This window comes from Ranitomeya imitator, chromosome 9, assembly GCF_032444005.1.
Source record: "Ranitomeya imitator isolate aRanImi1 chromosome 9, aRanImi1.pri, whole genome shotgun sequence".
NCBI lineage: Eukaryota > Metazoa > Chordata > Amphibia > Anura > Dendrobatidae > Ranitomeya > Ranitomeya imitator.
This window is the reverse complement of record NC_091290.1, coordinates 48,372,234-48,385,052: the sequence shown is the minus strand read 5'-3', so window position 1 is coordinate 48,385,052 and position 12,819 is coordinate 48,372,234. Positions and strand designations below refer to the sequence as shown.

The 12,819-nt window shown below is 41.8% G+C and overlaps 1 protein-coding gene across 1 annotated transcript in view; it reads right to left on the bottom strand.

Moving 5' to 3' along the window:
* LOC138648919 (mucin-5AC-like) overlaps positions 1–5,105 on the bottom strand; it is a 130,220-nt gene extending 125,115 nt beyond the window's left edge. Inside the window, exon 1 of the mRNA XM_069738900.1 lies at positions 5,023–5,105. Coding sequence (XP_069595001.1) covers positions 5,023–5,095 — 73 coding nt within the window. The 5' untranslated portion in view covers positions 5,096–5,105. The remainder of the gene's footprint in view (positions 1–5,022) is intronic.
* Between the last annotated feature and the right edge of the window lie 7,714 nt (positions 5,106–12,819).

Genomic DNA, 12,819 nt, shown 5'->3' with positions numbered 1-12,819 from the left:
GCAATGACTGCCTGAAGTCTTGAACTCATGGACATCACCAGACGCTGTGTTTCCTCCTTTTTGATGCTCTGCCAGGCCTTCACTGCGAAGGTTTTCAGTTGCTGTTTGTTTGTGGGCCTTTCTGTCTGAAGTTTAGTCGTTAACAAGTGAAATGCTGCTCAATTGGGTTGAGATCAGGTGACTGACTTGGCCATTCAAGAATATTCCACTTCTTTGCTTTAATAAACTCTTGGGTTACTTTGGCTTTATGTTTTGGGTCATTGTCCATCTGTAGTATGAAATGACAACCAATCAGTTTGGCTGCATTTGGCTGGATCTGAGCACACAGTATGTCTCTGAATACCTCAGAATTCATTCGGCTGCTTCTGTCCTGTGTCACATCATCAATAAACACAAGTGACCCAGTGCCACTGGCAGCCATGCATGCCCATGCCATCACACTGCCTCCGCCGTGTTTTACAGATGATGTGCTATGCTTTGGATCATGAGCTGTACCACGCCTTCGCCATACTTTTCTCTTTCCATCATTCTGGTAGAGGTTGATGTTGGTTTCATCTGTCCAAAAAATGTTCTTCCAGAACTGTGCTGGCTTTTTTAGATTTTTTTTAGCAAAGTCCAGTCTAGCCTTCTTATTCTTGATGCTTATGAGTGGCTTGCACCGTGCAGTGAACCCTCTGTATTTACTTTCATGCAGTCTTCTCTTTATGGTAGATTTGGATATTGATACGCCGACCTCCTGGGGAGTGTTGTTCACTTGGTTGGCTGTTGTGAAGGGGTTTCTCTTCACTATGGAGATTATTCTGCGATCATCCACCCCTGTTGTCTTCTGTGGGCACCCAGGTCTTTTTGCATTGATGAGTTCACCATTGCTTTCTTTCTTTCTCAGGATGTACCAAACTGTAGATTTTGCTACTCATAATATTGCAGCAATTTCTCGGATGGGTTTTTTCTGTTTTCGCAGCTTAAGGATGGCTTGTTTCACCTGCATGGAGAGCTCCTTTGGCCACATGTTTACTTCACAGCAAAACCTTCCAAATGCATGCACCACACCTCAAATCAACTCCAGGCCTTTTATCTGCTTAATTGAGAATGACATAATGAAGGGATTGCCCACACCTGTCCATGAAATAGCCCTGGAGCCAATTGTCCAATAACTTTTGGCCCCTTTAAAAACAGGGTGGCACATGTTAAGGAGCTGAAACTCCTAAACCCTTCATCCAGTTTTAATGTGGATACCCTCAAATGAAAGCTTAAAGTCTGAACTTCAACTGCATCTGAATTGTTTTGTTTAAAATTCATTGTGGTAATGTCTATAACCAAAATTAGAAAAATGTCTCTGTCCAAATATATATGGACCTAACTGTATATATATATATATATATATATATATATATATATATATATATATATACTATATATATATATATATATATATATATATATATATATATATATATACATATATATACCATATATACTCGAGTATAAGCCGAGATTTTCAGCCCAAATTTTTGGGCTGAAAGTGCCCCTCTCGGCTTATACTCGAGTCACGGTAGCGGTGGGGTCGGCGGGTGAGGGGGGGAGAGGGCGCTGAGGTATACTCACCTAGTCCCGGTGATCCTGGCGCTGTCCCTGCAGTCTCATGGTCTTCGGGTACCGCAGCTCTTCCTCTGTTCAGCGGTCACGTGGGACCGCTCATTAGAGAAATGAATATGGACTCCACTCCCATAGGGGTGGAGCCGCATATTCATTTCTCTAATCAGCGGTAACGGTGACATTTTACAAAACTTGACTACTTGCTGTTACGTCCCCCTCCTCTCTGAAGAATCCGCACAGCAGTGGGCACAATGGGGGATTCACAAAGCTGCAGACTTTAAGTTTTAAGGTACCGTCACATTTAGCGACGCTGCAGCGATCTAGATAACGATGCCGATCGCTGCAGCGTCGCTGTGTGGTCGCTGGAGAGCTGTTACACAGACAGCTCTCCAGCGACCAACTATGCGAAGTCCCCTGGTAACCAGGGTAAACGTCGGGTTACTAAGCGCAGGGCCGCGCTTAGTAACCCGATGTTTACCCTAGTTACCAGTGCTAATGTAAAAAAAAAAACCACTACATACTTACCTTCCGTGTCTGTCTCCCAGCGCTGTGCTTTCCTGCACTGACTGTGAGCGCCGGCTGGCCGTAAAGCACAGCGGTGACGTCACCGCTGTGCTCTGCTTTACGGCCGGCCGGCGCTGACAGTGCAGGGAAGCAGAACGCCGAGGGATGCGACAGACACCGGAATGTAAGTATGTAGTGTTTGTTTTTTTTTTACATTTACACTGGTAACCAGGGTAAACATTGGGTTACTAAGCGCGGCCCTGCTTAGTAACCCGATGTTTACCCTGGTTACCAGTGAAGACATCGCTGAATTGGCGTCACACACGCCGATTCAGTGATGTCTGCGGGAGATCCAGCGACGAAATAAAGTTCTGGACTTTCTGCTCCGACCAACGATGTCACAATAGGATCTTGATCGCTGCTGCGTGTCAAACACAACGATATCGCTAGCCAGGACGCTGCAACGTCATGGATCACTAGCGATATCGTTGTGAAGTTGGTCAGTGTGAAGGTACCTTTAGACCGGACAAGCCCCTAAAACCTAGGTATAATATATGGCTGTTGTACCCAGAAATCACTATTAATACACTTCCAACAGTAGCTAAATGCTACCACTGGTGCATTGAAAAAACCCTATATATATAAAGAAGCTGACAATTGTCATTGCATAATATATTGCTGGTCCTTAATCCTAGGCATAATCTATTGCTGCTCTAGCCAGATATTGCTATTAGAGCTCCCTCACACAAGCGTATGCTCAGACGAGTGCTATATGATGTTTTATTGGATAGCACTCAGACCAATGCTATTCAATGGGGCAGTGCCGATCTATGTTTTTTCTCATGCCGATTCATAACATGTTCACACATTCAAGTCTATGGATGTGTGTAAAACATCGGACCACGCTCAGATTTCACCCGAGTGCTGTCCAAATTACGCAGACAATAGAGGAGATTAAAGGGAACCTGTCACCTGAATTTGGCAGGACTAGTTTTGGGTCATATGGGCGGAGTTTTCGGGTGTTTGATTCACCCTTTCCTTACCCGCTGGCTGCATGCTGGCCGAAATATTGGATTGAAGTTCATTCTCTGTTCTCCGTAGTACACGCCTGCGCAAGGCAAGATTGCATTGTGCAGGCGTGTACTATGGAGGACAGAGAATGAACTTCAATCCAATATTGCACCCAGCATGCAGCCAGCGGGTAAGGAAAGGGTGAATCAAACACCCGAAAACTCCGCCCATATGACCCAAAACCAGTCCCGCCAAATTCAGGTGACAGGTTCCCTTTAAGATCCTAAGTTTTCCATTTTCTCCGCATCTGTGATCCAATTCTCTCAGCCAAAAGAATTGCTTCATAGTAAAATGATACTCGGCTCAAACTTTGCAGTGACGGTTCCTAATGCTGAGCTACTGTCAGTCAGTGCCAAGGGCGGAGATATAGTCACCACTGTCTATACAAAGAGACTGAACCCACTTAGGTGCTGAGCCCGTGAAGGAGACTGGAATGCTACCTGGAGGAATAAAGTTATTTTCCTCTCGGCAGCATGGGTCTAAGTGCCGACGTCAGGCATGTCCACAACGGTATTGACCTGGAGATTAACCCTATATCTGTAGATTATTAGCATTTTTTCAGGCGACAGGTTCCTTCCCTTTAATAATGGATTCAGTACAACATTTGCATTTCAAATTTAGCAAATAGTAAGTTATTGTGCTATGATATTATGCACATTTTCAATGATATATGGCAAGTAATGGCGCTGTCCATGCCCTTTACTTCTGCATGAAGTACTCAGGAGCACCGATGAATTTACATCCGCACATAAAGGCTGAGAATAATGCACAATCAGCAGGTATCATTCACGTGTCCTATAGCGTTGCGATGAATCGAACACATGAAAGATAACCGCTGATAGACTACGGCCAACGAGCAAATGAGACATCATCGACGACTATAATCTGATGCCGAAGTGAAGGGTGCCAGACAACTCCTTTAATTGCTGTCCATGTTTTTCACGGACCCATAGACTTTCATTGCCGTGTTTGATCCGACACTTGGACGTGTCTCCATGATTTTGTATGGACCACTCGGTCCGCAAAAAATTGATGCAACTTTTGTGACATTTCTAACATTTCAAGAAGTTTTACCAAACAATTCTAGCAAACACTGCTTGATAATTCAGGGTCATAGTGCAAAACATGTATAACATATGCCCAAAACTCTAATACATGCACCTACAGAAACCAAGGGTAAGAATGTTACAATATTACAATTAACACACATTATGAAAATAAGTAGTTTATTATATCATAGAACAAAATCTGAAAATGAGGTACACGATGGATTAGTGACAATTCTGGAGGGAGAAAATAAGAACATGAATCATATATCTAATGGTGTGTTAAGAGTAAGAAATAACCATAATTTAAATATATAGTATACATATAAATATATTGAACCGAGGGGTAACACATACCAGATGTGGTGCCGAGACCAACAGACTATTATGTGGGACCAAGAAAACATGTCCTGTCCTGATCACCATTATTCTGACACAGCGGTTGCACTTGCTACTTTATTTTCCATAATTACTTCCTTTATGGACCGTTTCTATATCATAGTTTGATGCGCCTTTGCTTTTAACTTTGTCAGGGCACCCTTCCAGTAGGAGCAATATATTAATTTTTATTATATAAAGTATTAATTATAATCATGTCTTATTCTTCATGTACCATTAGATATTTGAATCATGTTGGTGTGATAGTGTGGCAATCCATCAAGTGTCTGTATCATTTCAACATTTTGTTCTGTCATATAGTAAAGTACCTACAGTATTTTGAAAATATTATGTATAACTTTCTCAAGTGTTCTGTAATTGTGTGTTGCTAGAATTGGAAGAAATTGAAATAATGAATTATACTTACCAATATGACTGCACAAACAGAATATCCATATCCAAAGCCATAGCTTTGCTGGACCTTTAGCTGAAAGGACCATATTTGCAGTGCAAAGCAAAGAACTCCAGTTAGCACAGCTTATATTGCCTATGACTTGGCTGCATCCCAGACTGTGTATACTCATGTCACATCCCATTGTCAAAGGATTCAAAGTATCTAACCTATTATATCCTTTAACCCTTAAGTCTTTTAGGAAATAGAAGTGTTGGTGATGTTTTCACAGCATTGAGACTACATCTCATCTATCTGTCTGTCTGTCTGTCTATCTATCTCTCTATCTTGTTAAATGAATAAGATGCGGCCTTTGTCTGTACATAGCAATTCACCTATGCAGTGCCAAGTACTGCTCGTATAAGAGGGTGGTTGCCCAGCATAGGATTCTCCTGTTCGCCTATGGGCCAGTCCAAGTCTGTGTCTGTCTGTCTTTCCATCTACCAAAGTAAAGATCATTCCTGGAATTTTAAGTGAAACAATCTTTGTATTCACCCACAATGTGTAAATTCAAAACTTTCATTTTTCAAACAAATAATAAACCAACCTCCAGATCAATAAGTCTCAAAATGTTGGAAAGACAAAATGTTGCATTCACATGATATTTCTTGTGATTGATTATCTTTGAAAATAATAATTGAGGCTGAAAAATTAGCAAAAAGTCTGCCTTTTAATAGCACATTGTGGTGACTTTTCAGGTCATGGTGTGAACCTTTTTTAAGTCCAAAATGAGCAAAGCTGGTGCGGGATGGAGCCAGGTCAGAGGTGTGATGCCACAACTCGTCTAATTCATGGCAAGCTGTGGCATTACATACATCAGAAATATCACTTCAGTCCCCAACAGGAGTAAGATTCTAACATGGCACATGTAGAAAAACACCCCTCATCAGATTCTTCAAGGTGACAAAGAAGCATACACCTCTTCATAAATCAGGCGCATCTGACTTCATCATGCCCCCTCATCAAGTCTCAAGAGCAGTGAGAAAATCACTGGTCAGGCAAAAGTATGCGGCTGCACTCTTCTCAGTTTTCTATCCCCCCTATACATTGAATTTGTGTATTATTTTCTGAATACCAGTCCTATTTTTTATCTTCAGGGCTGCAGTTGTACACCACACTCTTCAGTGATTGGACAATGATGTATCCCCTTTTCTTCCTACCTCCAACAGTAGGTGCGTATAACTGTTTTCTCTCCATCTAAAAAATAATGGTCTGATTATTCTGATCAGACTCTTATCAGAGATTGATCTGAGTCTGATCAAAGTGACATTCATATTTCTCAGACATTGAAGGGAAACTGAGGTCTCATACAGGGCTAAGGCATCCTTCACCCTTCCTAATAGCCCTTCACAGCACTGTCAACAGAGTGTGGAGTCATTCCACTTAGTGTCTGTTGACCACCTCCAAAACTCAGCGCAATACTCCTCTGCTGGCCAGCCTCCCTGCTGAAGCTAACGCAATGTGGACTCAGCCAAGAATACACGATTGGGTTGTTGTATATATGACGCAGCGCCAGAAAAAATTTCTCCACCGTCTGGAGCGACTGGGAAGCAGACAGGAGAGAAAATGGCCATGCTTGGGGGTCACCCTGAAGGAGCGAGGTTATTATCCCCAACATGTTGCTCCTTGGTTCCTGAGGAACAAGGAACAACCTGAAGTACAGTTTACTGGCCTCCCTGAAAAGCAACAAACTTGTCACACCCTCCCAAAGAACCTATCAGGCAAATTGATCTTGGGCTCCATTAAGAGTTGCCTGTGAGTCATTGTTCCCAAACCCGATGTGTTAGGTTGCTGCAAAACAACAATGCGTAAATCGGACACCTTCAGGCTGAGCTGCTGCAGATGCCCTGTCAGAGCAGTAATAGGATCCATAATGGATCAAAAAACATTTTTGGTCAGAGCTAATGACACAACTCTGTTGCTGCGTGACCCGGAACCGGTGGCTACTTCTCTGTCCCTAACACTAGAGGGTGCCCTACCTCACCCTGTTCTCCAGATAAGTTTTGAAGGTGAAGATGCCAGGGCCACGTACTTTGCCTTATTTCCTGAATCCACTTTCCATCCGTACTCTACCCCCATCCAGGGAAGAGGGGAGTAGCAGTGCACCGTAGTACACCAACCAGACGAACAAGGTAACACGAACAAACAGACAAAGCCTAGAGGGCAAAACACGCGTCAAGGTGCAGCTGAGTGGGGTGCTGCGGTGCCCACCTGCCTCTTACACAGAGGAATCATGACCTCAGGTATACTTATGTCTTTACCTAGGATTTAATCATCTATATAGTGAATTTTGTCCTCTGACTAAGCCTAAATTACATTCGTAAGCAATAGCTCTTATCCTATTAATAACTTTAGTCTTGCCTCTTTGGTAGATATTGACTGTTTGAACATTCTATAATCAATGGTTGGATGAGGGGCTTTCTTTTAACACCAATTGAATGCCAATGTACCAAATACTATCTGATGATGAATGGAAGCTATATGTACATAAGAATCCTGCTTTATTTGTTTTACATATGCATTACATATGTATTTGCTTTTCCTCTCTTTTCCCTGTGTATTGACCCCATTTATAGGCCCTATGTGAGGCTTTCTTTCTCTCCGCTTAGCCCTGGCTCTCTCTAAATGTCTTTTACCAGTCTCACATAATCATGTTATTTCATGTATGATAAATGTATATTAATAAAGTATTATATTGTTAAATGCTATTTTTGTAAAAAAAAAGTTCTTTCTTTAAAAATAATCCCCATATTCTGCACTGCTGGGGGACATAGCTGTATACTTAGCCTTTCCTGGTTATTAAAATGGGAGACCCCCCCCAAGAAAATGACATCGGGTCCCCATGTATTTAATAATCAGCAAAGGCTAGGCAGACAGCTGCGGGCTGATATTAATAGCTTAGGCAGGGCCCATGAATATTGTCCCCTCCCAGACTAAAAACATCACCTCTCAGCCGCCCCAGATATGATGCATCCATAAGATGCACCAAAACTCCCACTTAGCCTTGCTCTTCCCACTTGGTGTGGTATCAAGTGAGGTGTTAGTTGGGGTGGTTGATGTCACCTTTGCATTGTCAGGTGACATCAAGCCCAGAGAGTTTAGTAGTGGAGAGGTGTCTATAAGATTCCCCCATTACTAACCCTATTGTCATATTGAATAAAAAATACACACCCAGAATAAAGTCCTTTAATTGAAAGAATGACACAGACTCCTTTAATGAATCTAAATTAAGCCATAGTTATGTCATTGCCCAGTGTACAGAAGCCAATGTCTCCTGTAACAGAATTTAAATAATAAACAACAATATTCCTCACCTTTCCATAGAGAAGATATAATCAATTTGTCCTCCAATAGGTCTAGCTATGCTACATCTAGATGACAGGCTGCATTGTGTTATGATGCAACTATACAGCCTGTCATCCAGCAGAGACACTGAGCAGCATCTGTTACCGTTGATCATTGTCTCGTGGTGTACTCCTATGACCTGTTCGACATCCCCACGAGCGTGAGAAAGTACTCATGCTCGTGGTGCCATCAGAACGGTTCTCGTAGTTCACAGCCAATGAACTCCGCTCAAATCACTGACATCAGCTTGAGTACCATTACAACTTTTCTCATGGCACTGATGGCAGTGAGTTGACCTGAGTTCACTGGTTGTGAACTCCCAGAACCTTTCTGATGGCAACACAAGCATGACAACTTTCTCACACTTGCGGTTACATCAGTCAGGTCATAGGAGTATACCACGAGACACTGAGCAATGGTAGCAGATGCAGCTCAGTGTCTCTGCTGGATGGCAAGCTGTATAGTTGCATTATGCAACAATGCAGCCTACCATCTAGATGTAGCAGAGCTAGACCTGTTGGTGGACAAATGGATTATTTTCTTCTCGGTGGACAGGTAAGGAATATTGTGGTTATTATTTTAATTTTGTTACAGGAGACCATGGATTCTGTGGACTGGTAAATGACGTGAGCATGGGTTAATTTAGTTTCATTAAAGAAGTCTGTATCGTTCTTTCAATTAAAATAATTTATTCTTGCTGTGTGTTTATTTTCAATTTAACTATAGGATTATTAGTGGATAGGTGTCTTACAGGCGCCTCTCCATTACTAAGCCATGGGCTTGATGTCACTGAACAATACAAAGGTGACATCAACTTCACATACATGAACCCCACTTGTCGCCCCCATAGGGCAAGTGGGAATAGCTGGGCAAAGTGCCAGAATTGGAGAATCTAATAAATGCACCTTTTCTGGGCTGGCTGACGTGAAACGCACTTTGGGGTTGCTGCATCTCATTGCCAGGTGAATACAATAGGCGCTTGCCCTTACGTGTCTATGTGCCTACTCATGGGATTCTCTGCAGCATGAGTGACTACTGGGGTAATATAGAATGGATCCTATTTCCTCTGATTCAGGGGCTTATCATATTGATTGAACTGTTTGACTAATGGGCAACAGTGCTGTTATTTTACTTAGGATTTTTCCATGTTATTTTGAGCATCTGACTGTAGTACTTTATCATTATTACTCATACACTTTTGCTACATCAGTTTTTTGTCCCTCGGCCTTCTTTATACTTCATGATTTACTCTGTACCCCCTATGCTGTATGTGGTTGTCCATATGTTGTGTAGCCCATAGGCCATCTGTATTTCTGGCCATGTGACACCCTATGATTCTTCTCCCTATTTTATTATTTGTTACTAACTTTAATAAAATTTGATATATAATTTTTTAACCGCATAGAATTGTTTGCCGTTTGGCTTCTGCTTTCTTTTGATTAGTTGATATTACAGGAAGGGTGTTTGACTCTTGACAATATCCCTTTTTTCTTAGTTATTTATGGCAAGCTGTATAGTTGCATTATGCAACAATGCAGCCTGCCATCTAGATGTAGCAGACCTAGACCTGTCATTGGACAAATGGATTATTTTCTTCTTGGCAGACAGGTAAGGAATATTGTGGTTTATTATTTTAATTTTCAATAGAAAACAGGTGTGTCCAGCGAACAGTGAATGTAGCAAATATATTTTAATGAGCACAAAATAAAAATAAATCCATGCATATGGTGTCCAGCACTTTGTACACACTGACTCAGAGCCTAGAGACAATCAACGCGCCTCGACTTTAAGTCTTAGTCATGATCATGATCATGATATGCTGAACACCATATTTATGGATTTATTTTTATTTAGTGATCATTAAAAGTTATTTTTTACCTTCACCATGTGCTGGACACACCTGTTTTCTATTGGACTTTTGTAGTGGTTGCTTTGCCCTGGTCCATGGGAGGTGTCGATATGCAAGCAGGAGGTCAGGATACAAGGAAATGGGGAGCTGTATTTTCTCCTATATTCTCATTATTTTAATTTTGTTACAGGAGATCATGGCTTCTGTGCACTGGTAAATGATGTGAGTATGGGCTAATTTAGTTTCATTAAAGGAGCCTGTGTCATTCTTTCAATTAAAAGACTTTATTCTGGCTGTATGTTTATTTACAATTTAACTACAGGATTATTAGTGGATAGGTGTCTTACAGGCGCCTCTCCATTACTAAGTCATGGGCTTGATGTCACTGAACAATACAAAGGTGACATCAACCTCACATATATGAACCCCACTTGTCGCCCCTACAGGGCAAGAGGGAATAGCTGGGCAAAATGCCAGAATTGGAGAATCTAATAAATGTGCCTTTTATGTGGTAGCTGCGGGCTGCTATTTTTAGGTTGGGGGGCAATAATGATGGCCCTTTAGCAGCCTGGGAATACGATCTCCCAGCTGTCAGCTTTTGCTTGGTTAGTTATCAAAAATGGGGGGCCCCATGCTGTTTTTTTTATTATTTACATAATTAAAAAACAGTATGGGTTCCCCTTTGTTCTTGATATCCAGCCTTGCTAATTCTGACAGCTGAGGGTTGCAGCCCACAGCTGTCAGTTTTGCCTGGCTGGTTATGAAAAGTACAGGGAAAACGACGTAATTTTCTTTTTATTAGTTATTAATAGTGCAGTTGATGGATCAAATGATTCCACTTTTCCTGGTGTCTGCCCCTAATTTTTGTCTATGCGTTTGGTTTTGCCTCTCATTGAAGTCAATGGGGTACAGATATGTTCACTGAACTGTTTAGTGAAGATGTCCGACAACCATCTGGACGTTCGCCGATCCAAACCAAACTGAACCTTGGAAGGTTTTCTCATCTCTACTTGTGATGTCATTTACCGCTGGAGAGATCTGGTTGGAGAATTGATTGAGATGGAGGGAAGGTAGATCAGGGACTCATTACAAGAAATGTACCTATTCACATGTGCTTTTTTTTTTGCAAACTGATTGTTCTCTCCTCCACCACAAAAAAAAGAAAGACATGTCCTACTATGATTGATGTTGCGGATCAAACTTGATGATGGTTTGTGGCACAGTAGAAAAAAGAGCACACAAATGTCATCCGTATGCTGTTTGCAATTTACTGTTTAATGAGTAGGAAAAAACAATTTTTTTTTTCATGTCAGAAAGACAAATGCAACATAGATTGTAAAGACTGACACATGGAGCAAAAATGGATCTAGCGCAATGAAAGTATCAATGACTATTAATCCCTTTACCCCCAAGGGTGGTTTGCACGTTAATGACCGGGCCAATTTTTACAATTCTGACCACTGTCCCTTTATGAGGTTATAAGGCCGGCGTTACACTCAGCGTATGGAAATACTGTCCGTTTTTTACGGCCGTAATACGCAGTAATTGTCCCAAAACACTGTTCCGTATTCAATGCGAGGATGCAATTTTTACGCACAAATTTATCCGTGTGTCATCCATATGGCTTCCGTACTGCGATTTTTTTCTCGCAGGCTTGCAAAATGGACATATTATGGATCCATCGGCTCAAATATTATTAAAAACATATATACAGTCTATATATATATGAGACACATATATATTTATATTTCATACAGCGCTAGATAGCAGAAAAGCCGGTAATTCAATTGCCCCAAATTTTACACAGAGACACTTGTTACATTTGTAAAGAGGAATATGTAATACAAGAAGGGATATGAAATGGTTTACTGCATGTAAACCATGTCTCATATCCTGTCGGGTTTGTGAAGGAGATAGCAAAAGCCGGCAATTGAATTACCAGCTTTTCTGCTATCTAGCGTTGAATTATATATAAATATATTGACGCCTCTCTATTATTAACCCGGCTTAATGTCACCTTACAATAGCAAGGTGACATTAACCCCTCATTACTCCATATCCCACCGCTACTCGGGAGTGGGAAGAGAGGGGCTAAGTGCTGGAAATCTCACCGATGCACCATTTCTGGGGCGGCTGGGGGCTGGTATTTGTAGTCGGGGGGGCAATATCCATGGCCCCTCTCTAGGCTATGAATATCAGCCCACAGCTGTCTGCGTAGCCTTTCTGGCTATAAAATGTAAGGGGACCCCACGTAATTATTTTTTGGGTCCCCTTATTTTAATAGCCAGTGAAAGCTAGGCAGACAGCTGCAGGCTGATATTCATAGCCTGGGAAGCTCCATGGGTATTACCCCCTTCCCAGGCTACAAACATTGGCCCCTGGCCGTCGGTTTTCCCCCGCTGGCTCAGAAAGTTGTGCCCACGCCATTTTTTTCCATTTTTTTAATTAAACGTTCAGTAAGAAACATAGGCCTTGCTATTACAGTGGGGCAAAAAAGTATTTAGTCAGTCAGCAATAGTGCAAGTTCCACCACTTAAAAAGATGAAAGGCGTCTGTAATTTACATCATAGGTAGACCTC